The sequence below is a fragment of the Peromyscus leucopus genome, chromosome 8a (genome assembly GCF_004664715.2).
Source record: "Peromyscus leucopus breed LL Stock chromosome 8a, UCI_PerLeu_2.1, whole genome shotgun sequence".
Classification (NCBI taxonomy): domain Eukaryota; kingdom Metazoa; phylum Chordata; class Mammalia; order Rodentia; family Cricetidae; genus Peromyscus; species Peromyscus leucopus.
The window spans coordinates 30951862-30978186 of NC_051085.1; the positions used below are offsets into that span (position 1 = coordinate 30951862).

At 45.2% G+C, this 26325-nt stretch overlaps 1 protein-coding gene across 8 annotated transcripts in view; it reads right to left on the reverse strand.

The window, feature by feature from the left end:
- Window positions 1-26325, reverse strand: part of Sash1 (SAM and SH3 domain containing 1) — a 235332-nt gene that overhangs the window by 27958 nt on the left and 181049 nt on the right. For 4 of the 8 annotated variants that reach the window (XM_028861579.2, XM_028861566.2, XM_028861572.2 and 1 more), the window contains one exon: window positions 4292-4424. In XM_028861579.2, the coding sequence (XP_028717412.1) occupies window positions 4292-4424 (133 nt within the window). Of the gene's footprint in view, window positions 1-4291; window positions 4425-4573; window positions 4879-5220; window positions 5525-9542; window positions 10200-26325 lie in introns of those variants that run through there. The other 4 variants (XM_028861602.2, XM_028861618.2, XM_028861595.2 and 1 more) reach the window with 4 other exon arrangements.

The following is a 26325-nucleotide window of genomic DNA, read 5'->3' on the forward strand; positions in this document are numbered from 1 at the left end:
GACAAATGGTCTCCAGTTGACTGGCCAAATACAAAAAGCCAGAGGAACTGAGTGATCCCAGCCAGAGAGTCCCATCCACCCAGCCCCGGAGGAAAGAGCAAGGGCATTTAAGGGCCTTGACACGCAAGCAGCTCACTAAGTGTTCCACTTGGGCTCAGGCTTCCAGGCCTTGAAGCTCTCTCTGGGGCCAGGTAGCGAGCCAAGCCCTCTGGAGGAGCCGAGTGGAAAGGCCTGGATGGGCGGGCAGGAGAGAGCCAAGTTCTTCTCGGCATGTGTTTCTGTGAACAGATGTGACGGAAGAAGTAGGTCAAGCTGTGGGTGTAGTGATCCCAACTGGCTGCATCCCTTCATTATAAGGAAACATTGGGGCCTCGCCGCTTTCCACCAGCTGAACGGGGGAGAGAGGGGAAAAAAATCCAGAGTTCCCTGGAACACAAGGACAGCACTGTGCATGCCAGCTGTGCCAAGGGTGCCAGCGAGCGGTTAAGTGTCAGGGAAAAAGAGAGAGTGAGAGGAGGTGGCAAAAATGGCACCCACTTCTAGAAGATTCTAAAAACGGCTACCCTCTGTAACTGGCTGGCTATTAGTTTCAGAAGAACTCTGCTATGACATCCCACTTAGGAGCAACTCCACCTTCGTGGGCAGAACCGAGTGGTAGAGAAGGACGGGACAAGGGAAGAAGGAGAGATCAACACGATGCCCAGCCCCAGGTTCACTCAAGAACCACGTGAGGAGCTTTTGGGAGAGTTTAAGGCAAGGGCCGGGCTCGGGCAGGATTTAGCTCAACCACAGACGGCACACAAATATGAGAGCTGCTTCCTGCCCCCTCCTCCATATGCCCTAATAGGTATGGAGACCAATGGTACTTCTTTTTTTTCCTCCCCCAGGAAACATAGTTACTTCTAAAGAGTGTGCCCTGCTTCTAGGAAGAAGACTGGAGGCCAGCCTGGTGGCAGAGGTAGCCCCACGGTGAATGAACAAGGCCACGTTAAGCCCTCAAGGTGGCACAGATCCATGGAAAGCGTTGGCGGAGTTTCCCTGTCCCACGGCCGCTCTCAAATAATCAGTCCTGAAAGGCTCCATGGGAGCCTGGTGGGCTTTGCCCAGTACTCTCAGGGCCTGCTCCTCATCCATGGTCTGAACATCTTCTGGAGTGTTTTCAAGATAGCCATAAGCAGCGTCAACACCTCTGTCACAACTGGGCCTCGCACTATCTGGGACACACATGTTGGTGACATGTGCAGCCTTGGCCTGGAAAGGCAGTGCCTGCCTGGTAAGGAGCTTTGAGCGGACTATGGAAATGCCTCCGAAGAGGCTGCGTCAGCCTTTGTGAGCAGGCCTGTGCACAGCGAGCTTTATTCTGTCCATGTCTCAGAGGCAGCCCAGAAGCCCTGACCCGGGCTCCCTGAACACAGCATTCTTCTCCTACAGGAACAGCTTTGCTATGGCAGGAGCGGAGACCCAGGTGAGATCTGCCCTGCACACTGTGTAACATGCTTCACAGCGGCCTTTATCTTAAAGCAGCTGAGATCCAAACACCCAGGAAGGGTGCTTCCGACAGGAGGGCGTGAGACCACAGGGATACAGCTTTCCACGAGTTCTGGCCTTCAGCCATAGTTCTGGGACCCTGGGCATCTGCTTCTCTCTGAGCCTCCTCTGTTACAACACCTACGTATCTTTACGTAATACCCAATCCGGTTACTGCTAAGTGTTAACAAAAAGAGACACCTGAAGCTTCCTCATTTGCTGAAAGGCACCACCCAGGAGCTGATGGTCCTGTATTGGCTTATCAGTGTTCCTGTACTGTGGGGGGTGGTAATGCCATCCACCTCCACAGACAACACACAGACGGGGGCAGACAATAGGCACAAACTCAGCCTGTGTTTAAGACTCCCCAGGGCTGCTGTGTCGGGGTATACCTGGAAAGTCAGGGTGGGGGAGGACCAGGTGAGGGACTCTAAAGTCACTAGTTCTCAGGAGCAGTAGGATGTCCGGGGTGGGGGTAAGAGGGGAGGGATATGATATGCTGAGGAAGTCCAGCTGGCTGGCTGGCTGGCTGGCTGAGTGAGTGACCTTGAGGAAGTTCCCCGGCTTCTTTATCTCAGTCTCCTTACTGGTGAAATGAGTAAGAGCCTGCCTCTGGTGGGTATTCCAGAGATGGCATATTAAAAGGCAACATCAATTCTCAATGTGGGGGAAAGTGCCGCGTACGCAGAATGCATCTCAATAAAGGACTACTATTTGCCTTAGCATTGGCACAGGCGTGCAGGCCATCCGTGCGGCCTTCAAATCTCTGTTAAGCCCTCGGGCACTGGGGAAGAGACTCGCGACTCAACCAGCCTATCCCACCTCCCGGTTCTTCCGCCAATAGGAACCTCAGAGACAGTGGTCACGTGAGGGCTGGAGGCAGATACTCTGAACTACACACACACACACACACACACACACACACACACACACACACACGAGCAAGGCTTGCAACTTGAATTCATTCAGCCCGTCTTCATCTGTGAGGCCCCTCCACACTCAGATGACTTCATAGCTAGAACTGTGTAAGGTGGGTCACTTTTGACCTTCCATTGCCCCTTTTGGTATTTTGCCATCTGCCCCCCACCCCCAAACATAGTTGAATTGATATAGTCCACAAATTTGGATATTTCAAGATGTATAAAATACTATTCTGGCATGAAGGCTGCCACAGGTCAAGTCCTGCTGGGTTGGTCACCTGGGCCCAGTACAAAGGGTGTCACTCCGTGGACAAGCCCCACGACTCTGACTGTCACAGCTGAGATTTGATTTGGGCCCGGCATGCAGTTCGCCTGGCCACGCACAGTTGGTGAGTGAATGCATGGTTCTCTACCAAAGTCCAAGCTTCTCCCCTGTTTTCACATTTCAGTAAGGCCTGCCATCATCGTGTGAGAAAAACTTGGCAAATCCTGCACAGTGGAAACCTTGGCCAACAGACAGGTATTAAAACATCCAAATAGAAACCGACATTATACTCAAATATAAACAGAATTACCATACCAACAAACACTCACATAGAATTCAGGTTAGATCCATGTTTATGAAGTTATCCATCAAGCTTATGTCTCTTGCCAACCCCCCCTTTCCTTCTCATCCCCCATTCTTTTACAGCTACCAGCATCTTCAATTTCATCCTAAAGAATTAAATCAACAAACAACAACAAACAGAACTAGAAAGCTTCAAGAGTAGCAAGAAGCCCTAATCTTTGAAAATAAGAGGAAATTCAGTTTCCTGGGTACAACTTGGTTTTGTTTACAAAGATCAAAAAGGCCTCTAGAACAATAATTCTAACACCCACATGTTAAAATCTGAAATTCCTCATAACATAGACCTATCTCCACAAGTAATGCCATTTCTTATTAAAGCAATCCATTATTTTCCCAATTTACTCACTACCATTTTATAAGTGAGAAAAATCTCATAGCTGGGTGGGGGTAAGTCAGGGTGTTACTATGTAGCCCACAGAGCTCCCCTCTCAGGCTCAGGACTACTAGGATTGTAGGCCTTTTGCTGTATGCTGCAACATTCAGGAATATTAAGCTTTTATTTGATCTTTTGGGGGGTAGATTTTCATATAGTTTATGCATACTACTAAAAGTGGAAATGAAGAAGGTCATAATTTAAACAAGCATAATTATAATTCAAAGGTTCCTGTTCATCCTGATGCTTCCCATTTGATGTATCCATTGACATTATTGTTTCATCTTCCCAGGCAGCTTTTAAAGATCCCCTCAGAATTGAAGGTCCTCAAAGCCCCTTGTGAATAGAGACGTGAGATTGTTTCCTGGGAGAACAAAGCAGCCTCGAGGCTTTGAAGGGATATTAAGTGCCTTGATTGTCAGGTGGCTTGGCAAGATGGATGCACGGTGTATCAAATCTGCATGAGATACACTGCATCGCAAGCTCCAGAGAAGTCTATGCTGAGAACATAGAGGGTTATGGATGGCAACATGAGCTCGTAATTAAAGCTGCCCCACACCTCCCGATTTTATCGTCGGATCCTAGCCATTTCCCATCTTTTGTCACACTGGAATTAGTAAGTGCCCAAAATACTGGACACCAGGATCCTTCATTCCACAACACTGAGCATTGCCCTGCTGGCACAGAATCAACCCTGTCAGCCTCAGCCAGAACTCAATTCATTTCCCACTTGAAATCATATTCTGTCTCTACTGAAAATCCGACACGAAGTGATTTCTTCTGAAAGGACCAGGGTGGGGTTTGCCGTCTCCCAGCCCCCACTCACCCCCACCCCCTTTTTACCTTCAGTGCTCGGCTTTTTCATTTCTTCCACCCTAATTAGTTTCTTTTTGACTCTTCGAGTAGAGTTGACCAGCTTGTGTAACCTCTTAAACTTCACCGACTCCTCGGTCTCATCATCTGATTGTTCTCTTGACTGGCAAAGAAACAGAGGAACAGTTAATCAGTTAATTGCTCCAGAGCTGTGCCCTCCCGGCTGGCATAGCTGGCCTCTCAGCCACAGCTCTGCCGCCAAACTTGGGATATCAATAAATCTACCCAGCAGGTTTACAAAACCCCACATACCCTCAGATGGCCCAGTTCGGCAGAGAATCAGTCCTAGGGACAAAATACACATTCTTGGCATTGACTACCATATGGGGAGTATATGGGAGGTGGGGGGGGGTCTATCCCACCATCCCGCTCCCTGTGTCTTTCAAGCCAAGTCCAGCAGGACTTTCTCCTCAAGCTGGCCCTGTAATTCCAGTTACGCTGCTGTGGTTGGGGCCAGGCTCTCCTCTGTCTGGCCCATCGGGACTTGCTGTTGAACGTGGTCATCAACCACTTCTCCAAAACCAAAATTTTGTTGACTTTTTCCAGCACCCTCCCTCCCCCCCCAAAAATCAAAACCAGCAGGCAGAAAAGGGGAAGTAATGAAAAAAAGAAGAGAGAGGGGAAGAGAGAGAGAGAAAGAGAAAGGAAGGAAGGAAGGAAGGGAGGAAGGAGAGAGAGAGAGAGAACGAAAGAAAGAAAGAAAGAAAGAAAGAAAGAAAGAAAGAAAGAAAGAAAGAAAGAAAGAAAGAAAAAAGGAAACACTCCTCTTTCCTATTTGTTCTAACTGCCTGCCACATCACAGCTGTCCCTTCTGCCTCCCCCAGCTCCTTCTGAGGGCTCCCGAGGCAAGGCTGAGGACAGCCCCACATTCCTCCAGAGAGACAAGGGAAAAAGCTGACCTTTACAGCCATACAGTACAGTCCATATTCCCTAGCATCCCATTCCATGCTGCAGCGATTCAAGTGTGCGCTGGCCCAGCTGTTTTCCCTCAAGTATCAAACGTTACAGAGGAGAGAGAGAGAAAAAAAAAATTCTCTCTCCATAGCAGTGACCCGGGCTAAAAACAATCCTTTCCTTGTGAACAGAATGAGGGCTTCGTTTCCAAGTCCATTCCGACATTCAGTATGCAGCTTCCTCTACTGTATCTCTTGAAACTGTGAAAAAGCAAAGGGAGTTTCCCGACCAGAGCTCGAGCTGCACACTCCACCACCCGGCCTTTGGGAGCACCCCAGCCTTAGCCTACCCCTTGCAGCCAGTGAGTAGGTCCAGCTAATCCTGCGCTTCTTGACAACAGCATCCCTTCATGTCCTCCGTGCAATTCTCAGGGAGAGAGATGACTCAACCCACCCACCCCCACCCCCAACAAAACAAAACAAAACAAACCACATCTCTAATCCGAGACCAGTGAGGGGACTTCCCCCAAGAAAATCTCTCCCTAATCTCAATTTTATAGGCAATAAAATGGGTAAATAAGTGTTGGCAGAAAATGGCACAAAAGAAGGTAGACGGAGACCATGTGGGTTACTCAGAAATGGTACATGCTGGGAGGACACAGATAATTTTCTCGGCATGATAGTACTCTCTTCTGGATAAGTTTGACCCACTTTCTGCCACCTCTTTGCCTTGGGGATCACTTCATGGAGCCACTGTACTTTATTCCTGTCGACTATCTGTGAATGATCCACTCACTGATGACTAATTAGTACAGACTTCAGCCAATCATGAGACTGGAATATTCCTCAGTCTTCCATTCTGTGAAGTGCGTCTATATCTATGCCCAACTTCTCTAGAGTTCCTAGGAAAACACCGCCTGCAGATTCGGGTTGTAGAGACAGCTCATTGGTTAAGAGCGCCACTGGCTGCTCTCCCAGAGGATCCGGGTTCAATTCCCAGCACCCACATGGAGTTCACAGCTGTTTGTAACTCCACTTCCAGGGGATCTGGCATACACACCAACTCCCCGACACATGCAAGCAAAACATCAATGCACATAAAATAAAAATAAACAAATCTTAAAAAAAAAAAAAAAAGTTGCCCACTATCTACTTGGCAGACTAGAAGGAAAATGGGAACCTACCCCCCATCTCAGTAAGGAAAAGGGGCGGTTATGCTGAACAATTATAGTTAATACACTTAGTTCAAAAGCGCAAGGTAAAAAAAAAGTTAAAATAGTAAGCTTAGCTCCAAATACAAAATGATAACATCTGGTTTAAATTTCATTTCTACTTTGTTGACGTGTAATGAACTGAAATGGTCAGAGTGGCCAACCAGAGGCATGAGAACTTGGTTACCCTCATTCTGGGTCATGAGCACCTCAGTAATCCACGGTGCACTGAATTCATGCAAACGTTTCAAAATATTACAGCCTCCCATTGCCAGCAACTCAAGCAGAAGAATTAACCTTCTATTACACAAGGCTTCTGTATATTCAAACAACAAACAAACAAACAAACAAAACCAGGCTAGGTATCTAGCCTTGACATTATAATAAATTCCAGAGTCAAGTCAAGGTTGAATTAAGCACCAACTGTTTGAACTTAAGAGATAGGAAGCTAGATTATGAGATTAAAAACCGGTCACGTACATATGCTCCATAGCTAATTTGTTGGTAGTGGGCTGTTGATGGTTTGTGTACTGGGGAGGGTGAGCGTTTGAGTGCATAGAAAGTACTGGAATGCAGGAATCAGTAACACAAAAACTCTTCTACAGAGACACAAGCCATGCACGGAAAAGGTACATTTGCATGAACTTTCCAGGAAGAAATAAAAATAGTCACATCAGGACATGAGACTGAAAGCCAACATTCCCCCATCGGAGCCTTCCTTTCGTCGGCCTGCATTCACTGTGGTGAAGAATATAACACAGTCCAGGCACTTCCTCAATCGGTCACATGGTCTACCTACATTTTGAGGAACATGAGCTCCTGAGAACTTTAAACTGATGCTATTTCTACTTTTCTAAGTCGGTGGAGGTTCTGGAGGTGTCGGCCACTGACACATCCCAAGCACGACAACCATGGACTTCCTCTGTCATGTCACGCTCTGGACCCTAGGCGGGTTGATACGGCAGGCCGTTGAAGAAATGGATACTTGTGCGTTTTTCCTTTTTAATTAAAAGATTCCTCTGTAGTCAGCCTGGGAGTCTTCAAGACAGTTTTTATTGATGGGGAGAGTCAATTTCTGGATTCCTTTTGAGTCCCAGGGAAGAAACATATGACATACTAGTTTTTTTATAAAAAAAAAAAATCTCTCCAGCTGTTACAATATAAAAACACAAGTGACTGCATTTCTTCTAAACTGAGTAATAAATTCTTCAGTGTATATTTCTCTTTCAAATAACCATGTGTTACTTTCTAAATGCTGAAAACTAGAGTATATTTTTAATATATATGTATATTATATATGCATATATATACATTATCCCTTTTATTCAAGAAATTGACTATCATAAAATGGAGTTTGAGAACCTTTTAAATTAAGAATCACTAAAAATACGTACATATAATTTTTAAAATGTAAATATTTTTTAAAAACAGTCTTGATAGGCAGAAAATAAATATTGTGTAAGTATTTGGGGGGGGGATCCTTCCTACCTAAAGGGGGTTTGTATATAAATGATTCTAAGAAATAGGCTCATAACCAACACAGATCCACATAAACCAAAACAAAAACTTAAAAGCATATGTTCGCATATACTCAAACATTTTCCCATCTCCGTACCCCTGCACCTCTGAGTTAGTTTAAGTTCATTAAAGTAAACTTCAGCTTCATCATTTTATAGACAAGAAGGCGAAGTCCGTCAGCTTTATCCACCCCATCCCAAACCAGCCCGAGAAAAAAAAGCATGATGCCACCAAAGATGTGCAAAATGCCTTTAGAGTACTGTAAACAGAAACATTTCATTTCTAAGCTTTCTGCTGCAGATTTTTCCACCAGAAAACCCATATGGCTCAACTTTTAATTACTTTGGCTAATGCTATATGTAGTAATTCTGTGGTGAATGCTTAAGTGTTTCATTTCTGGTTTCCATAGCAACATTACATCAGATTGCAGACAGCTGGCTCCACAGTTTTAAACCATAACAAATTGACCAAGCCAAGGCACAGAGCTATAGCTGCTTTAAAGAGATAGCACACCCTTCGGCTGCTAGGCACTGAGGGAAGAGTCTATGGGGCCATTTGGCATGGACAAGAGGGCGGAGCCTCCTTTCTCCCCAGCTTCTCTTGGAACAAGTGCATCCTTTGACACATCTGTGATGCTCTAATGGGAAAAGCCAGGGAGCCAGCGTGGAGAACCTTTTATAACACAACTACACGCAAGATGATCGGAAAAGGGGAACCAAATTAATCACATCTGTAGATAAGAAGGTCTGTGTGCTGGTGCACTCTAAAAGCGTCCCCTCACTGCTCAGCCTAAGCCTGTCACTGCTGCCTAAAACAGATACTTCACTGGACCTTATAACAAACAGTTCTCCTATCTATGATGTACAGAATAAGGGGTTTCCGAAACTTTTGTGGCATAGTAACAACAAAGGTGCTGGAATAAATATTAATCCATACTCGCAGGGAACAACCAGATCCTTAGGGAGAACCATATGAGACCATCCTGAGCACAGGGTTACCGCTTGCCTCCCGGCTCCAAATCCAAGACACACTGTCACAGTTAACAATCAGAAAAACCAATCCCTCTGTCTCCCCCGGAGCTATACAACATCACACAATATAGATTTGTTTCTGAGAAGTAGTTTTCAAATATATTTGCTTGAGGAAGTCGCACAATAGTTTTGTTTGAACCCAGTCCATGAGAAGACATAGACACTTCAACTTCCTACTGCCAGGCTGTCACGACATCAATTCTAAAAGTTATGAGAAGAAAGCCAACTAATCTTTCTTACTTACTGAACACAATGCTAAATCTGTTTGGATTTAAACCCTTCATACAGAGTCAGCCCAACGCGCAGAGTGGCTCCAGCCTGCACTTGCTAATTCTTTCGTATTTTCAAAATAATATCTAGTATTCTCCAAGAGTTACGGATGGTAACTGAGTAAACCTGCCGGGCGAGAAGGCAGAGAAGCAGCTAGGGGGAGATGGACAGATCTAGAGAAACTTAGGAAGCCAAGAAAGTTGCATCCTCGGCAGGAGCGAGCGGAAAGCCTTTTTCTTGAAGCAACAGAAAAGTTTTCCTTTCACACACACACACACAAAAGCATTCATCGACTTACCGGCTTCGGCATTTAGCAGGCGTAAGGGGCAGTTTTGCAAAAGGTGCGGTAGGTAGCCCTTCCCCCTCCCCCTCGGAGCAAATCTCACTCTTGATCCGTCTGTCCGTCCTGCTATCTCCAAGTCGGACCAGGCACTCCTGCGAACATGTTCTCTGCAGTTACATGATCGGGCAGGCTCTCCCAGTCACAGCCCAACATCCAAAGAAGAGCACCAGGACACTGACTGGATTCAATTAGCCTCTCTCTGCCTGCTGCCTGATTCCCCAGTCGCTTGCTAGCTGTATAACTTGTAAGAAAGGCATAAGTCATCAGCTCTAAGCAAATCTCCTATTCACCACAAGGAAAAAAGGGAGTGTTGTGCATGGCCAACAATCCCTGTTTTCACTGAGGAAGGCTCCCTGACCTCCTGCTGGCCTCCAGTTCCTTAATTACTGTCTATGGAATTCCAGAGAAAGAAAGAAAGAAAGAAAGAACGCGAGAATCTGAGCAAATCCAGGACAGAGAACTAACCCTTCCGAGTGACTGAACTCTAAAACAGATCGGTTTTGCAGATGGGGCTCCGAACGTTCCCTGAAGGGAGTGGTCTCGATTGAAAGGAGACACCTTTCCAGGACTATTTTTGAAACTACTATTGTAAGGTTTATGATTGTGGTTTTCTCCCCGAATGTCTCTGTCTCTCTGTCTCTGTCTCTCTCTGTCCCTCTGTCTCTGTCTCTCTCTCTCTCCCCCCACATTCTTCCCACCCACCCCCCTCACCCCATTTTTACCGGCCAGAGCAAACGTAGGCTATTTCCCCTTCCCCAAGGCTTCTAAAACTGCCTTCCCAAATTGTTTCAACAGTCATTTCAGGGCAGTTGAGTTCTCGTGCATTCTAGAACATCGGGCTCAAGGACTATGTCACAAGATGATCATTTCATTTTCTTGGGGGAGGGGGTCTCTGGGGAGCACCAGGCACATGCTGTTATTTCAACAGAACATGGCCTAAACAAGACAGAACTAAAAACCCATATAAAGGAGTCTCCATGACGTGCGGTGCCCTTCCTGTCTGGCTCTCCACGGCTAACTTCACTCAGTTAAGGCATTTATTCCCACTGTGCAGCCCCCACCATTCATGCCTAGCTCTCTCTTCCATCGTGGGGCTCTTTCTTGTCCATATCTTTATAGGCTAGCACACAACACCAATAAAATGCCTAGCAGCCTGGAGTTCACCAAGGAGTGCCAACAATCGGGTCCTTAAAAATAGCAGAGGGTTGCTGGACAGTGGCGCGCACGCCGTTAATCCCAGCTCTCGGGACGCAGAGACAGGAGGATCTTTGTGAGTTTGAGGCCAGCCTGGTCTACACAGTGAGTTCCAGGACAGGCTCCAAAGCTACACAGAGAAACCCTGTCTCGGAAACAAACAAACAAACAAAAAGAGCAGAGGGTCTTTTTGGAGGAGGTGCATGGCTTACTTAAGTGGAAAAAAAATTAAATTAAAAAAAAAAAAAAAAAAACAAGAACTGAGGCCCAAAGCTCACAAGAGGAAAGCCATGCTTTTTTTGCCCCGAGTCTCCAGTTTACAAATTGGACTGTCAGTCCATCTTCCCACTCTGCTGGGCACCTCACCTGCTTCTCTTCTCTGCCCACCAGAGACCTCCTTCTTTAGCAATGAATCAACCTCATGCCCCTCCGCTCCGTCTTCGGCCCCAGAAGGCTCTCTTCTACTTTTATGATACTTCCTCTTCTTCCTCCCACAAGCACTCACCATAGCTCCCCTGTATTGTCCAGCTCCCTATATGACACGCCAATTCCCACACACTCGGTGCCTTACCACCCGTCACCAACATTTCAGCGTCACCAACATTTCAGCGACACGCACAATAGAGGCCGCAGCAGGTGCTTTTTGGCTGAAGTAATATTAACTCTGGCATTTTGCAAATACCACTCCCTCATTCCATGAAGTACGTTCAGGCAAGACCCCTTTTCCAACTAGAAAGGACTGGGCAGAAAGTGGGACCCTATGGTCCTGCCCCTGCACTACCCTCTACCTGGGAGAGAGTGTGGCCTCTAGTATCAGAACAAGCTGATTTTCACTTCAGAGTAAGTGATCATAGCTGATGATGGTCCTAGGATTCCTAAATGCATCCTCGGTTTGAAGACCTTAGAGTGCTGTTGTTTGAAAACACGGTGTTCCTGGAGTTCAGTTGTATTTGTTACCTCTACACCTCCTATTTGTTACTGACTGGAGTTCTATCAGAGTCCACTTTATTCTTACAAATGGCTCTTTTGAGAGCTATGGGCATAGCAAGTCCAAGGAGGAGCCACAGAGCTAGAGGCCCGGTGACAATCAGGCTTAGGTGGCACAGGATGCCAAGATGTAGAGAAGGTTGGCGAAGTTTAGAAGCCAGGACTCTGAAAACTGAGCCGGCATGGGTTTAGATCCCCTTCCATCACTGGGAAGGGTGGGTAGCCTTAGGCGTGTGTGTTAACTTCTCTCGTGGAAGGGATAGACAGGCTCCTTGTGTTTGAAGCCTGCAAGCCCTGATCGAAGAAACACTTCCTCAGCTTGGATGGATGAGGACACTGTAAGGAGGGTAGAGAGCAGATGGATTTCTGACTCTATATCAACCCACCATGGCCCGCTCCTCAGGGTCTTCTAAGAGAAGGAGCAAGAGAGCTGACTCTATATATCCCTTTCCATGCCTCTGCCCCCACCTTTCAGAGGACAAGCCTGGTATTTATAGAAATAATATTGGGCTCCGCTTGGGACATGGATTTGCCTTTCAGATGACAGGAAACTGTCTAGGGACAGAGACCTGGTCTAGCCTCCTGACTTTGAATGCACGGAGCCTGTTCACAGCAATCCGTTACCAGAGTTTCTACCTATTGCAAGGCCTCTATAAATACTTAGGTCGTCAATAAGGAATGAAGATGTTTAGACTCAGCCCCAGCCCTCGGCTCCCAGCCTTCACCATGCATCAGGGCAAACATTTGAAAAAACAGACTGCGCTAGAGTGGCCCGAGGAAATTCTTGGTTCTGGAAAAGTAACTCAGAGAGTCTTGTTCTCTCCACAGTCGACTTGGACCAACCTGAACACAACAGGTGTACAAACTGGCTCAAATGCACATTCGGAACTTCTGAATTCTTTTGTTAGGTCTTAAGGCAGGGTGCCAAGGCCTTGCTGTGGGTTTAGAACTGTGTGGTCACATCCCTTCTCTTCCTCGCAGTTTGAGTGTACTCTGTTCCACTACTCGGGGACTCTGGAAAGGGTCCCCAGAGCAGCTGCTTCTCATCCTCCTGAGAGCAATTCAAATGCCCAGGCCCTCTTCTAACAACGGCTCTGTCCACCCATCCGGGGGCCTTCTGGCCTTGACTTTCACTGCCTTAGCCTATGTGGCTGCACAGCAACCCAGACCAACTTTATCTAGAGCAGTGGTTCTCAACCTGTGCGTCACAGCCCCCACATGGGGTCTCATATCAGGTACCCTGCATATCAGATACTTGCATTATGATTCATAACAGTAGCAAAATTAAAGTTATGAAATAGCAACAAATATTTCATAACAAATAATGAAATAGCAAGCATAAGTTTATGCTTGGGGTCACCACACATGAGGAATTGTATTAAAAGGTGGTTGCATTAGGAAGGTTAAGAACCTTCTTAGATGACTTGACATACATGCCTTCATGACTGCATTAATTACCTGGCCCCTCATTGAACCTCACGATGACAAGGAATGCGGTCATGATCACTTACAGAGCTACACTTTAGCACATTTACTATCTGTTTCACATGACATATATTTAACAGTTAAAACTCTGCAAAAACACACAGAAGAAACGACCTGTATCCTCATACTCAGAAAAATTGCTAGTGTTTTGATTTATGTCTATCAAATCTCCTCCCCAACACACAATTATAAATATATAATCCCAGTGACATAAAGGGGATTGAACACCATACCTGACTACCTGACCATCACTTCACTCTGTCAGTGAGGAGGAGCCCACCTCTTCCCTCTGTTGCCTCTGGAGGTCTTCTTTAGAGAAACCCTAGAACTCTCTATGTATGCTTCTCAAACTGTTTCAAAACCCACTTCTTAAAAGAAGCATCTACAGAGAATTTTCCCATGTCAACAAATACTCTACCAAAATATTAGTGATTCAACAGCATTCCATCATAGAAGTATGTTGTTATTTACTTAAACAATGCGCCTGTCATCGGACATTTGAATGTCTCCAAACATAAACCAACTTGGATGCATATTGTAGCAAATGTATTAACATGTCTAACACAGTCTTTTTCTCTGAACTGATGATTAGATTTTAGAATTGATGGGTTTAAAAAATGTGTCCATTTGCAAGACTTTTGACACACATTACAACTTGCTCTGAGAAATGTGTTGTCTTAACTATATTCCTCATTATTGCCAGTCCCGAGCATTATATTTTTTTCCATTTGGATAAATGAAAATTGGATCTATCTTGATACTGTTTAGGTATTTCTTGACTTGGGATGGATGGATGGATGGATGGATGGATGGATGGATGGATGGATGGATGGGTGGGTGGACAGACGGACAGACGGATGGACGGACGGACTGAAGGCATTCAGAAGAGCAAGAAATGCCAACATAACTAAGAAGAGTCCCCTAAACTTACAAGCATCACAAGAGAGAAAGTCCAGGGAGGAAAAGTGCCCAGAAATGAAGATGATGAACACAGGACAGGAAGAGTGCTGCCATCATCCCTGGGACACAGAAAAGGAGATCTGCATATGGTAAGATGACCCTCAGCTAGGAAAATTCAGACATGCTTTAATGAGTGGTTAACTCCTGTCATGGGTTTGGGGGAGGCACATCCATGTTCCTACATGACCTAGAAGTTAGTGTTGAAATGGTCCCAAAGACGTACTTCCTTGTCCCCTCTGGCCTCAGATGCTCGCCCTATCTAGTTGGACAAAACAGAAGTTAGCTGACGTGGCCTTATAAACAGCATGTGACACCGATCAACAACTGCTTCTGCCCTCCTCTTCTCCAAGCTGGATTTCATCATCTCTCCATCATGGCTGGTCTCCCTCCACGGTCCAAAAAGTGATGCACTTGGGATCCCTCCCTACCTTGGGGCTACATTTTGGCTCTGCCTGGGTACACTCGAGATTTTTCCCAACACTTGAGGACTGAACCATGTCCAGTCATGATAGAGACCTTTGGGCCACTGTTATCATGGTAATCTTTGTGTTTACAAAAAAAAAAATTAATCTTGCTGAGTTTAGAGCAATCCTGTTCAATTTAAAGCGTGTAGCCACACAAAACATAACGCACATTGTGCCCCGCACCCCACTGGATTACAAAGAAGTCAGGCAAGGAGACCCATCTGTTTAGTAAGAAATATTTTGCTTGTTAAAGGGTGACATCATTGCCCTCTGAAATTAGGAGAATTTTGTCAGCAGATGGAAAAAAACGATGAGATTCCATTCTCCTCCCAAAGGTACCGCGCAACAGTGAAATAATCGTTCTGGCAGTTTCCAAATTAACTACTTGTCGCCAAACTTGAGGAGAGGGGAAAAAGAGGAGGAGGAGGAGGAGGAAGGGAAGATAATTATAGGAGACTTTTATTTGGAAAAAGTGTGTGGGAATTTGAGGTAATATTACCATCCCCTACGGGGAAAAGACTGTCAGCACTTAATTCATTTTAAAAACTTTAAAAATTAATAGAGGGCCCAAAGGAACACAAATGTATGTTACCTTCCACAGCATACTCTAGTCTGTTTCCTGGACTCAAGAACATGGAATTACTTTTACCCCTCCCCTAAAATAATGTTGCTATCTTATCTTCTTTCTTCCAAAGGAGGAGGGGAAAAACAGATCAAGAGTCCTGTCGCCAAGCCTAGGGAGGGGATGGGTACAAGAAGCCCACCACTCCGAACTGGCAGTGTCTCTGGAAGCAGAGGAAAGGCTTTTCCTCCTCCCCTGTGGGTGGAAAAGAGGCAATAAGAGGCCTGACTTCCTTTCCATATGTGAAGCCTTGGGTGACATTCCCACACGATGTCATCTTGTACATAGGTCAGGGGACTGTTTATATGAAGCATCTTACCGTGACAGAGATCGAAATAAGAAGAGCCAAGGCAAGTCGGCAGCAGCAGGAGACTTCCCTTGTGAGAGACTGGGGGTACACTCAATGCACATCCATGATATGAGGCACCCTTAAGATTCTAGCAAAACCCATTCCCCTCATTCTCAAGTGCCCCCGGCTATCATACAGCTCCGTGCCAGGGATAAGGCTGACTCAGAGCAGTACTGCCAATTAGGGCAACCATACGTGTGCTGGAGAGTCCACTGTTCATTCCCGAAGTGGGAAGTCTCCTCGGGGACTGGGTGTGTTGCAAAGTCACATTAACTTTGGCATCTCAGACTACTGACTCATGGTTCAGGCACAGTGACTTCTCAGGACAGGGCTGTTGGACAACTTTGTCTAGGCTCATGATGATGTAGAAACACAGAAAACCTAAGGAATCTAGTAACCGCAGAGGAAAGGAGGGTGTGGACACCCACCTCTGCCACCAGGCTAGCAGTTGAGCCCAGGTCACTCCTGAAGTCACAATCTATATATCCTTACCATAATTTGGGGTTTGTCCTTAGAGTTTACAAGAAGTAACTTTGATTCAAGTTCCAAACTAAAGGGTCCAGGGTCCTATCTAAAAAGCAAGACAACAACAACAACAACAAAAGATCATTAGTGTTGAGGAGGCTGTGTGTGGTCACTGAATTGGTCAAACCATCAGGGCACAATTGCTGAACACTGAACCACTGGATGGCCTGCTCACAACAGCAAAGAGAATGGACAGCCTCCTCCACCAAAAACATTACTCCAACCCAGCAAAATAGATCTCACTATCCACAACCAAAGGAAAGAATGTGCATTGACACTTAACACGCTGCACGCCTGAAGGTAAGAAACAAACTACCAAAGGCTCCCTCCCACTTTTTCAAAAACCAGACTAGCAAACACCAGAGAATTTGGTCACAATCACAAATCTGGAAAGAAGCAAAGCTCATGACTCCTGCATCTTTCATGACTCGGGAACAGAGGGAACAGAACTGGCAATCAGTGGAGGAAAGGTGAAAAGTTGATAATGAAGCTGCTTGATCAATATTAGACCTCTAGAACTCACTAGAATCGGAGACGTGAATTAAAGGCAGGGTGGCTCTACTGCCATGAACCAATGGGCATGAATTGTGACAGGGTGCATTGAACGTAGTCTCAGGAGAGAGAAAACACAGTACAGGTATTTCAATGGATACCACGTTCTATCGCTTCTCTGGTCTGTACATCAAGCTATAGCAACAATAAACACAAATGAACTACACAATAAAGACCTCAGCAGGGGATGGGGTAGGGGAAATCTACTGTTACAGAGCATGGCACACAGTCTAACAGTGACACTTCCCACATCAGCACAAGTAAGAAATGTGACGAGAGCCACCCCAGCATGATCAAGTTGGGGGGAAAAGGATGGCAGATGTGACAAGTAGGAAAAAGGAAGCGGGTAGGGAGAGGGAGCACGAGAGCTTTGGAAAACGGCTGCAATTTTTTGATCTGTCTTCGCCAGGAGACAGTAGCAGAGTCGGGTGGAAAGTCCAGCTGTTTCACCATGTGAAATGTTTAAGGTTTGCGGTGATGGCTCAGCAGTTAAGTGCGCTTGCTCCTCCTGTAGAGAACTCAGGTTCAGTTCTCGGCATTCATGTGGCAGCCAACAACTGTCTGGAATTCCAATTTCAAGGGATCTGATGCCCTCTTCTGGCCTCCTTGGGTACCAGGCACACACGGCACAGACTTACATGTAGACAAAACACTCAAACACATACATTTTTTTTAAAACTTAAAATAATAAGGTCATAAATTTAGTTAAATGAGACCTCAAAGACAAGAGGACTTGCACAGATGATCTAAATTTCAAAGTTACAGACATAAGGAAATAAAAAGCCAACACCTGTTACAGAACCTATGTGTGAATAAGAAGGAACTGAGAACAGAATGTCCACCCTGGTAGTCAACGTACAAAGAAAGAGAAAAAGCTTCGTAACACATAAGTCCGATTTCTCCTACTACCCATGCCTGACCCCGAGGCTCCCTTGACCTGACACCCACTTCTCTGTTATCTCCTGGAGAACTGCTCAGTATCAGTCATCTTCGCTGGGGAGGCTTCTAAGGGTGCAGTGAACTTCCTGTGTGTGCCTGACACCTTTCTTCCCCATGGCCCACATCCATGCTCTCCATTTGCCTGTCTCCTTTTCCCAACCACAAGTCCGTTGTGCATAAAGACCGGTGCATGGTAGAACCTCAACAAATGTTTGCCCAATGGGCCATTACAGGAATGCTCAAGACGGTGTTATTTCATCCACACACTGGGTCAAATGGGCAGCGGGGCAAGAGATGAATCACTTCGTTTTAGGAATCCATTATGCAATGCTATTAGCTTTATACAACTAACAGTACAACATCAGCCCATCAGAGGGTGTGGTGTATATGGCCTAAGGAAGAGAAAGTGGGACACAGAAGAGAACAGAGGAATACTTTCAACGGCTATTATTCTGTGGAATTAGAATTTGGGTGTGTTAAATATTGCTTCCCTGTTCAAAGCCCTGGGTTCAATCCCCAGCACCCACACCATTTTATTTATTTAGTTTTGCTTTCCAAATGAATATCATTGTCTGTTGCCGACTGCAGTTCTGAGAGTTTGGGGATAATGGGGGACTGTAATGCCTGAGTTCAAACGCACTATAAACAAGCGATGGGCGGCCTATGACTTCAATGAGCTGGCTCTGGATGCAGCTTATTGGACCCTGACTCTGGATCCTGTTCATGAACCACAAGAAGGCCTTGTGGCCCAATAAATAAGGCTTGGCATTGGTGCAAATGACTTAATGAAGGCCAGAGATGTGACGAATCAATAACACCGGACAATGACGGCCATCCTCTTTCTCTTCAAACTCCCTGGGGTTGCTCCCTCCAGCAAAGGGAGGAAGAGCCATTGCAAATCAAAATGCCAAACCCTGACCCAAATTAGATTATATCTGCATGCAGATAGAATCAGTTAGTGGGCTATCTCATTTGGTAGTCATGTATTAGGCTGGACAAATGAATCTATGTTTTTATAGGTCAAAAGCTAACGATATCTCTAATTTTATATCGTTTAACCTGATAAAGCAGCAACAGACCAAACTGTATTAAAAGGCTATCAAGTTAAAAATCTCTTTTCAAATAAATACCCTTAGGTTACGCCACACTTGGGCACTTTGTGTTTTATGTGTATGCATGTAGCCCTTGATACATGGAGGAGGGTCCACAGGCCCTACTTCCAACTTCCTGTAACTGTACAAACAAATGAAAACGAAGATGTCCCTGGTTAGTTTGCAGAGAACCCAAACTCCGGTTATCTCTGGGCCCGTGATAAGAATGCCTTCCACTTGTGAGAAGGCCATGCCATACGCTCAGTCCAACCACCTGTAAGATCATTTCCCCACAGTCAACTGCTCACTCTTCACAAGTGGTACTGAAATCACACCAGACCTCCTCCTAAATCCACTGACAGAGCAAAAACATACTGTGGCAGAAAACCAACTGCACATGTGTCTGGAAAGAGTAGAGAAAGTCAGCAGGCATTCGTATGTTAAGTTTTTTCCAATATGCTACTGATATGGACACGTAGTGGCATGTGCAAAAATAGCATTTTATGGGGGAACTCAGGCATGTCCAGGGTGACAGCCAATGGAAAAGGACAGATGATCTTCCCATGGAGTAACAAAAGATGACATCCATGGGGGATTTACTGCGCTGTGCCATTAACCCTCACAGGGCAGATAGGATTAGCTGATCTGCCACAGCGGCAGAGCTGACAGGGGAGTGAGTGGGATCTGGATCCAGGTCTGACTCACGTCTGAGCTTACCCAGCCCTGCTCCCACGCTGGGGGAATGCTGGCTTCCAGAGGCTGGTGGAGGCAAGTACCTCCTTCTTGGCTAACTTTATTTCTTCATGGCGATCTTAAGGGACTCGTGAAATACATGCCTCAGACTCTGGCCCTGGTCCCAGGGAGAAAGCTGGGAACGGGAGGGGAGAGTGTTAAGTAAACAACAGGAAGTGGGGAAAGAACAACAGGAAGTCCTCTCGGCCACCACTCTCAGCTTGCAGCCACTTGGAATTTGGAGCAAATTCTTAAATTCTCAGAAACCTCTCACTACAGGGGTAGGGAGGCAGCTCAGCCAGTTAAAGTTCCAACCACGCAAGCCATAAGAGCTGAGTTCAATGCTCACAACCCGCATAAAAAGCTAGAGGTGGTGACTTGCATCTGTAATCCCACACTCTTGCAGCAAGATGGGAGGGCAGAGACAGGAGGATCACCAGGAAGCTGGGGCCAGGGAGCCTGGAGTAGCACACAGTGGGGCAGCACAAACAGGACGGACACGGCTTACAAGGGAGAAGCCAAGAATCAACTTCCGGAAGTTGTTCTCTGACCTGTGCATATCCACCACGGCACACTATACACACCTCTCTCCCTCTCCCTCTTCTTCTCCCTCTCCCCCTAAATCCCTGGATAAATAAACAAATAAGTAACACTTCTTATATGTAGGATTTCTCTTGCTTCCTATTTCACTCAAAAGCAGAAAGCGAGGGAGCTATTTCTTCTACAAGAGGAACTGGAAAGGTCCTATTTGGCTATTACTTTGGTTCCAAAGCCCCTGATAAAATACAGGGTACGATTCCTTCCTATATTGTCTCACTCAGCTAAACAAAACAAAACTTTACTGAAATTATTCTTAAAAGGCAGACTAATCTAAAAGCTTTGAAGATGTATTAAAAGACCAGAATCAGTGACAATTCTTCTTCTTGTTGTTGTCTTTTTTTAACAGTCACATTTAGAACGATTCAGAAGAGGGCTAATGACCTGGATGCTATGGTAGCATTCTTGCCCAGCATGTGCAAGGCCCAGGGTTCAATCCCCAGCAAAGAATGGGGGGATGCCTGCCCCAGCTGGATGATAAATGCCCTCTAGTAACTATGGCCAACCCTGGTTTCTCTTCCTTCCTGTTCCTCCTATAAGTGAAATGGGTCCACTCATCTTCTGTCAGTGAAATGAAGAGCTGATATATAGGTGCAAGCGCCCATGTTCAAGACCAGCTACTATAACGTTAAAACTTCACATTCGAGCCATTTTTTCAGCCATAAGGGACTTATAAGGTGTCATGCTAATTTGAATCTCTTGGGGATGAAGCAAGTGTTATGCAAAAAAGTTCCCATGGCAAAGAAATACAAAGGCAAAGTGGAGACCATAGAAAGTCACACTCACTCGGATACCCAAGTGAATTTTACACCATGGGTCTAGCCTCTCTTAAATGTCCTCCTCATCAAGCAAGACAATATAAAAGAAGACAGTGGAAACAGGGCCAACCGTTGTCTTGGAGAAAATTGGTCCTGGATTGCCAGCTCTGATGCTGTGATACATGTGGATCTTTATGCATCATTTATGTGCCCAATAAATATTCATTAACCATCCAAATTGGTGAAAATATAAAAATCATATATTTTTCAACTGAGGATTATTTATAGAAGGGAGATTTTGTAAATTCAAATGCTGTCACCCAAAGTTCCCTTTTGAGTCTTACTTCCCAAAATGATGAAGCCAATGATATTGGTTCATGATTTTCTTCTAATGCTTTTGAATGTAAAAATCCCATTTTTGACAAACATTAACTTATAGATGTTAGTTCTCTCTGGTTAAAAACAAACATATTTAAAATAAATACATTGAAAATAGCCCAGTTAGAAGTTAGGCAAGAGAGCACACACCTGTTGTCAAAGATACTTGGGAGCTGAGGCAGGAGGGTTGCTTGATCTCAGGAGTTCAGGACAAGCCGGGATAACATAGGACCCCCACCCACCCACCCACCCCCACACACATCTCAAAAAAGAAAAAATAAGCCCATGAGAAGATGGAGAGAAGGAGAGATTCAACCCAGAACGGCAGACTCTAGATTCTAAAAAGGGCACTGGATGTGCACAGAAAAATGCTATCACTCTGTTCCCCCCAAAGTCTAAAAATGCAACCTACTCAGGACAGGACAGTTGTATAGTGTGGTTACACTGTTAGCCAACTCTTTTCCATAGTAAAACTAGGCCATTTGTTCTCAAAACTGATATGAAGCATCTATGTGGGGTGCTCTAGATTTTTTTCAGCACACAACAAAATAGCTAATGGTGTTCTAGAAAGTTCTAATATAGATTTCCCTCTTTCAACATCAAGCCTGACTCTTCCAGCTTAAAGACAATACCTGTTAGTGAGGCACAAGAAATGACCTTGAAAAGCCTACACCATGGGCTGCCAGCGTGATACAGGGGGACAGAGTGTTCGTTAAGTATGCAAAAGGGCCTTGGGTCCTATCCTTAGTGCTACACACAAAAAAAGCAACAAAACCACCTGAGTTAAACCTAGCCACTGAAACTCTGTGGCTTATAATTTTAGACCATTTCCAAAGCCTTAACAGATTCCACCCCAAACATAATATACTGAGGGCATATTTAGTGCAGACCTTCCTTGAGAGTCCTCCATCAACACTTAAAATAGCATCCTCAGAAGAGGCCGCCTGGCATTTTGTCTCCTTGTTGCTCAAATTTTTGGAAATAGTGTGCCCACAGGGCTCTCCTGAACCTCAAACCAGGTTAGCAATCATATTTATAGCTGGAATGAAAGACTAGGGAGAGATGCATTCCCGGAGATGAGGCGTTATAATGCCTGGGTCCTAACTCCACAACGCTCCCTTATGTGGAGATCTCCTGACTCAGACTCTAAATCTCCTCAAGTGTGGGAGTGTTACCTCTCACAGGATGATTTGCTTCATAAAAACAACAGACTTCGCCATAGATTCTTCGCCCTACAAAGAACCCCAGCCTCAGAAACATGATTCCAAATTTTTCTACAACATTTTACGCCATGTGAAGCCACCAAGGCGCTTATCTAAAACAGGTTAGCATCACTCCATGAGCCAGCCCTTCAGCTTTGTCACTGTCTTGGCTTGGCACCTGATAATCTATTTGAAATAATTTAAATAACACATTCCACTGCACAGCTTGGCTTTTTTTAGGCAGAACTTTCCTTAATGTTAGAGCACCAAATCCAGTTCATCAACTCTGATCCATCAGCTTTGTGAAAATATAAAATCAATTATTTACTAAGACTTCTGCCATAATAACTGCATAATAGAGAGCGTAATATATTAAATAAATGTTAATTTAATTCATTCAATGTGACTTCTATAGACTTGTTTTTGATTTATATAAATGAGTGTGTCTATGCATGCGTGCGTGTGCCATCTGTGCATACACCTGCAGAGGCCAGAAGAGGGCATCAGATCCCCTGGAGCTGGGTTACAGGCAGTAACCACTGGATGTGGGCACCGGGAACTGAACTTGGGACCTATGGAGAAGTAGCGAGGGCTCTTAACTCCTGAGCCATTTCGCTAGTCCCTGAGACGTGTTATTAACAAGAAGGTAAGCTGAACCTGAAGGCACAAAACTGACAGCCCCAAACGACAGTGCTTATAACCTTCCACATGGCAGGAAGCAAACAGAAAAAAATAAATACTAAAATGAATTAAAAGAAAAATATTTAAGTAAACGTTCAGCTATTTAAGAAGGAATACAATTAAATTCTTAACCAGAGCCTCCTTTAAATACTCCAACATGGACAACAGAAGTTCATTATTAACGAAATCCAGCACAGAACAGATGCTCCTCTGGCGAGGAGAAAGCTATTTTTCACTTCCCCTGGTAACTATCTTTAGAACTTTACACTCTTAGAAACTAGGAATGCGCATATGGATTTATTATGAGGTAACACGCAATTATCTCATGTCAGCTATGGGGGCAGGGGAGCCTATGAAATCAGTGCAAATGACCTCCTGAGGCATGCCAGGCATCAATATAGGCATTGAGGTCTGGTGACAAAGGCCTTATGATCCCCTGGGACTTTCAAGGTCTGGGCATTCCCGACTATGGCCAGTGAGCTATTTCCATCTCCGTATAGAAAGGAATCGATAGAAAACTGAAAATTGCCTAATTTGGGATGGCGGGGCAGGGCGAGGAGGGGGTCATCACAATGGAAATGATCTGACATTAACGGCCCTGGGATGGAGGCAATTTCAGAATACTGATGGAATATTGGGGGGTGTGGGGTGTTGATTTCAGTCTCCTTCAAAACACAGGCAAGGACTAAGTTAGGATAAGAGGGGCAAAATCACACAAGTTGGGACTGCAACCAGGTTCAAGCCAACTCAGGGACAATGCTTGTTGGTCATAGTTCTGCACACGAGGCATGATTAAGAGGGTGGGGGGGGGGTCCGCAGCAAGTCAACTGGCCAAGCACACAGCTTTAGTAAACTCACTTCCTTAGTACAGGCCCCACCATCACCATCTATACCCCCGTCCCACAAAGAGAAGTCATTCTTTACAGTTTCTGGAAGATGGTGCTCTATGTGGAGGGAATGTATGGAATTCATGGCCCTTCTTGGGACTGTGACAGAGTGCATTTATTTTGGGAGCCATGTAGAGAGAAACAGTTTGGTGAGAAGCTACTAATTAGAATTGTGTTTCTGGCACCCTGGATTTGTGTGTGCAAACATGAGTGTGATTTTAATATCTGCACTAAAAGGTAAGCTCTGTGGAGGCAGGGCCTCTCTTTTTCCCGAAGAGCTTGCACTGTGCCTGCTTCCAAGCAAGTCCATGCAGAGCTCCAGATGAAATGTCCAAGAGGATAAAATGCCCAGTGCTTCCAACACTCATTTGATTCTGAGAGTTTGCAAGTAGGTGATGGCTCCCAGGGACCCTCTTAAAGGGATTCAACAAGCCAATGTCAATGAAATAATGCTTTCTTGGCGGGCTGTACAATATGTCCACAGAACTGAGTACACATTAACTTCTCTCCTAGATGACTCAAGACTAGCTGCTTGCAGTCTAGGTGTGTGAAGTTTGACAACAATCCTGTTTCTCTGAATGGACAAAGTCAACCTTGCCCTCGATTTAGATGGTATTGATCAGGACAGTACACAATGGGCTGGATACGAAAGGACCCACTATGGACAGCTGAGTCTCTGTCTTCTCTCTCAGTTTGAGTTTGAATCACACCCATCTTGAGTTACTGTATTTATTCTCCATGATTCGCATTGGGTTCATGATATAAACTTCTTAGTCTTTGGGATTTGGGATGAGAGACCCAGAGTCACATTCAAAACCATCGACATGGTTCTTTGATGACCTCATAGTCTCAGGACCCAAGGCTGGCAAGTGTGGGACACATTTATTATTATATCAGCACATGGATCATGGCTTTCAAATTCACAGTCCTTCAGCGGCAATGGAAACCTAGTGTTTGTTTTGGAAATTGGGAAGAAGAATGCAGTGAAAGGGGTTACTTACTTCTGATAAGCTATCATTTGTTGCTTAAACACAAAGCAAAGTCAAGACTCAATCTCTAGCAAGCCCCCAAAGCATGCTCCGAGAGATAGGAGCAAGGAGGATGGATGCTAGGTCAATTGAAGCTTTGCTTAGGTGAGCTGGACACTGGGCTGGCTGGGCTCTCTCTGCAGAGGAAAGAACACAGCATGCCCGCCTCGCTCTAGGAGCCTGCTGTTTCCAGGGAGGCTGAGAGAGGTACAATTATTTTTCATACTCTAGGATAACTGCTTAGGGTTGATGTATTAAATCTGGCTCAACAAAAGCATGAAATGGGAAGCAATAAATGTGTTGTGGGAGGCTATGGGAAGTTTTATAGAGGAAGTTAAGAACTGGGCTTCACCATGAAGAATGCAAGCATTTTCAGCGGGGGGGGGGGGGGGGATGGAAGACACATTTTAGGTAGGAAAAAAAATGTGTGGGTTAAACTCAGAAATATGAAAAGCCCAAGGTTTGTTCAGTAATGAATATGGGGACCAGTGTGGCTGGAATGAAGGTTATTGGGCGTGGGAGTAAAAGATGAGATCAGAGAAAATGACCAAGCCAGATCACACAGGGCCTTGGGTGTGCCTCAAAATATGGCATTTATCTTATATAAAATAAGGAAGCATCAGGCTTTTTATAAAAACATATAATTTTTTTTAAAAAAGATCTTAAAAAGACAAAGTTAGTTCCAGAAAGACTGACTATATCGAGCATAGATGGGAGCCTAAGGCCATGGGCGGAAAGCGGCTTCCTAAAGTTGGCAGGTGACCTAGCAAACAAAACAATTCTATAAGATATGACACCAGGGAACTCCCTCCATTCTTGTTCAATATTGTTTGAAGACGGCCCTGGGCAGTAAAATTCTGGACTATAATTCCTGTAACTGCAGTGAAACCCTTAGCTTAAAACGAACCATTTGGGTCATATTAGGACAGTCTCAATAATAAAAGGCATTCCAGGGGGAAGGAAGATGTTCAGCTGCCTTTCTGAGGGAGATGCAATCTTACGAAGGGAAAGCCCTCATATCACACACCAGCGTGGACACGCACACACTATCAGAGAAAACAGGCAGAAGCAGCGAAGCTGGAGGACAGGACCGAGGCAATGAGGTTACTAAGCTGCACTCGTATACAAAGTACTGAACAGTTGGCTGAGGGGATTAGGAAAATGATTCCATTCACAAAAGCATTAAAAATATTCAAAACTCAGGAACAGACATAATCAAAAATGCAAAACGTACACATCGAAAACTGAAAAATACTCCTGAAGGAAACTAAATGAACGGGACGATGTTCCATGTTCATGAATTAGAA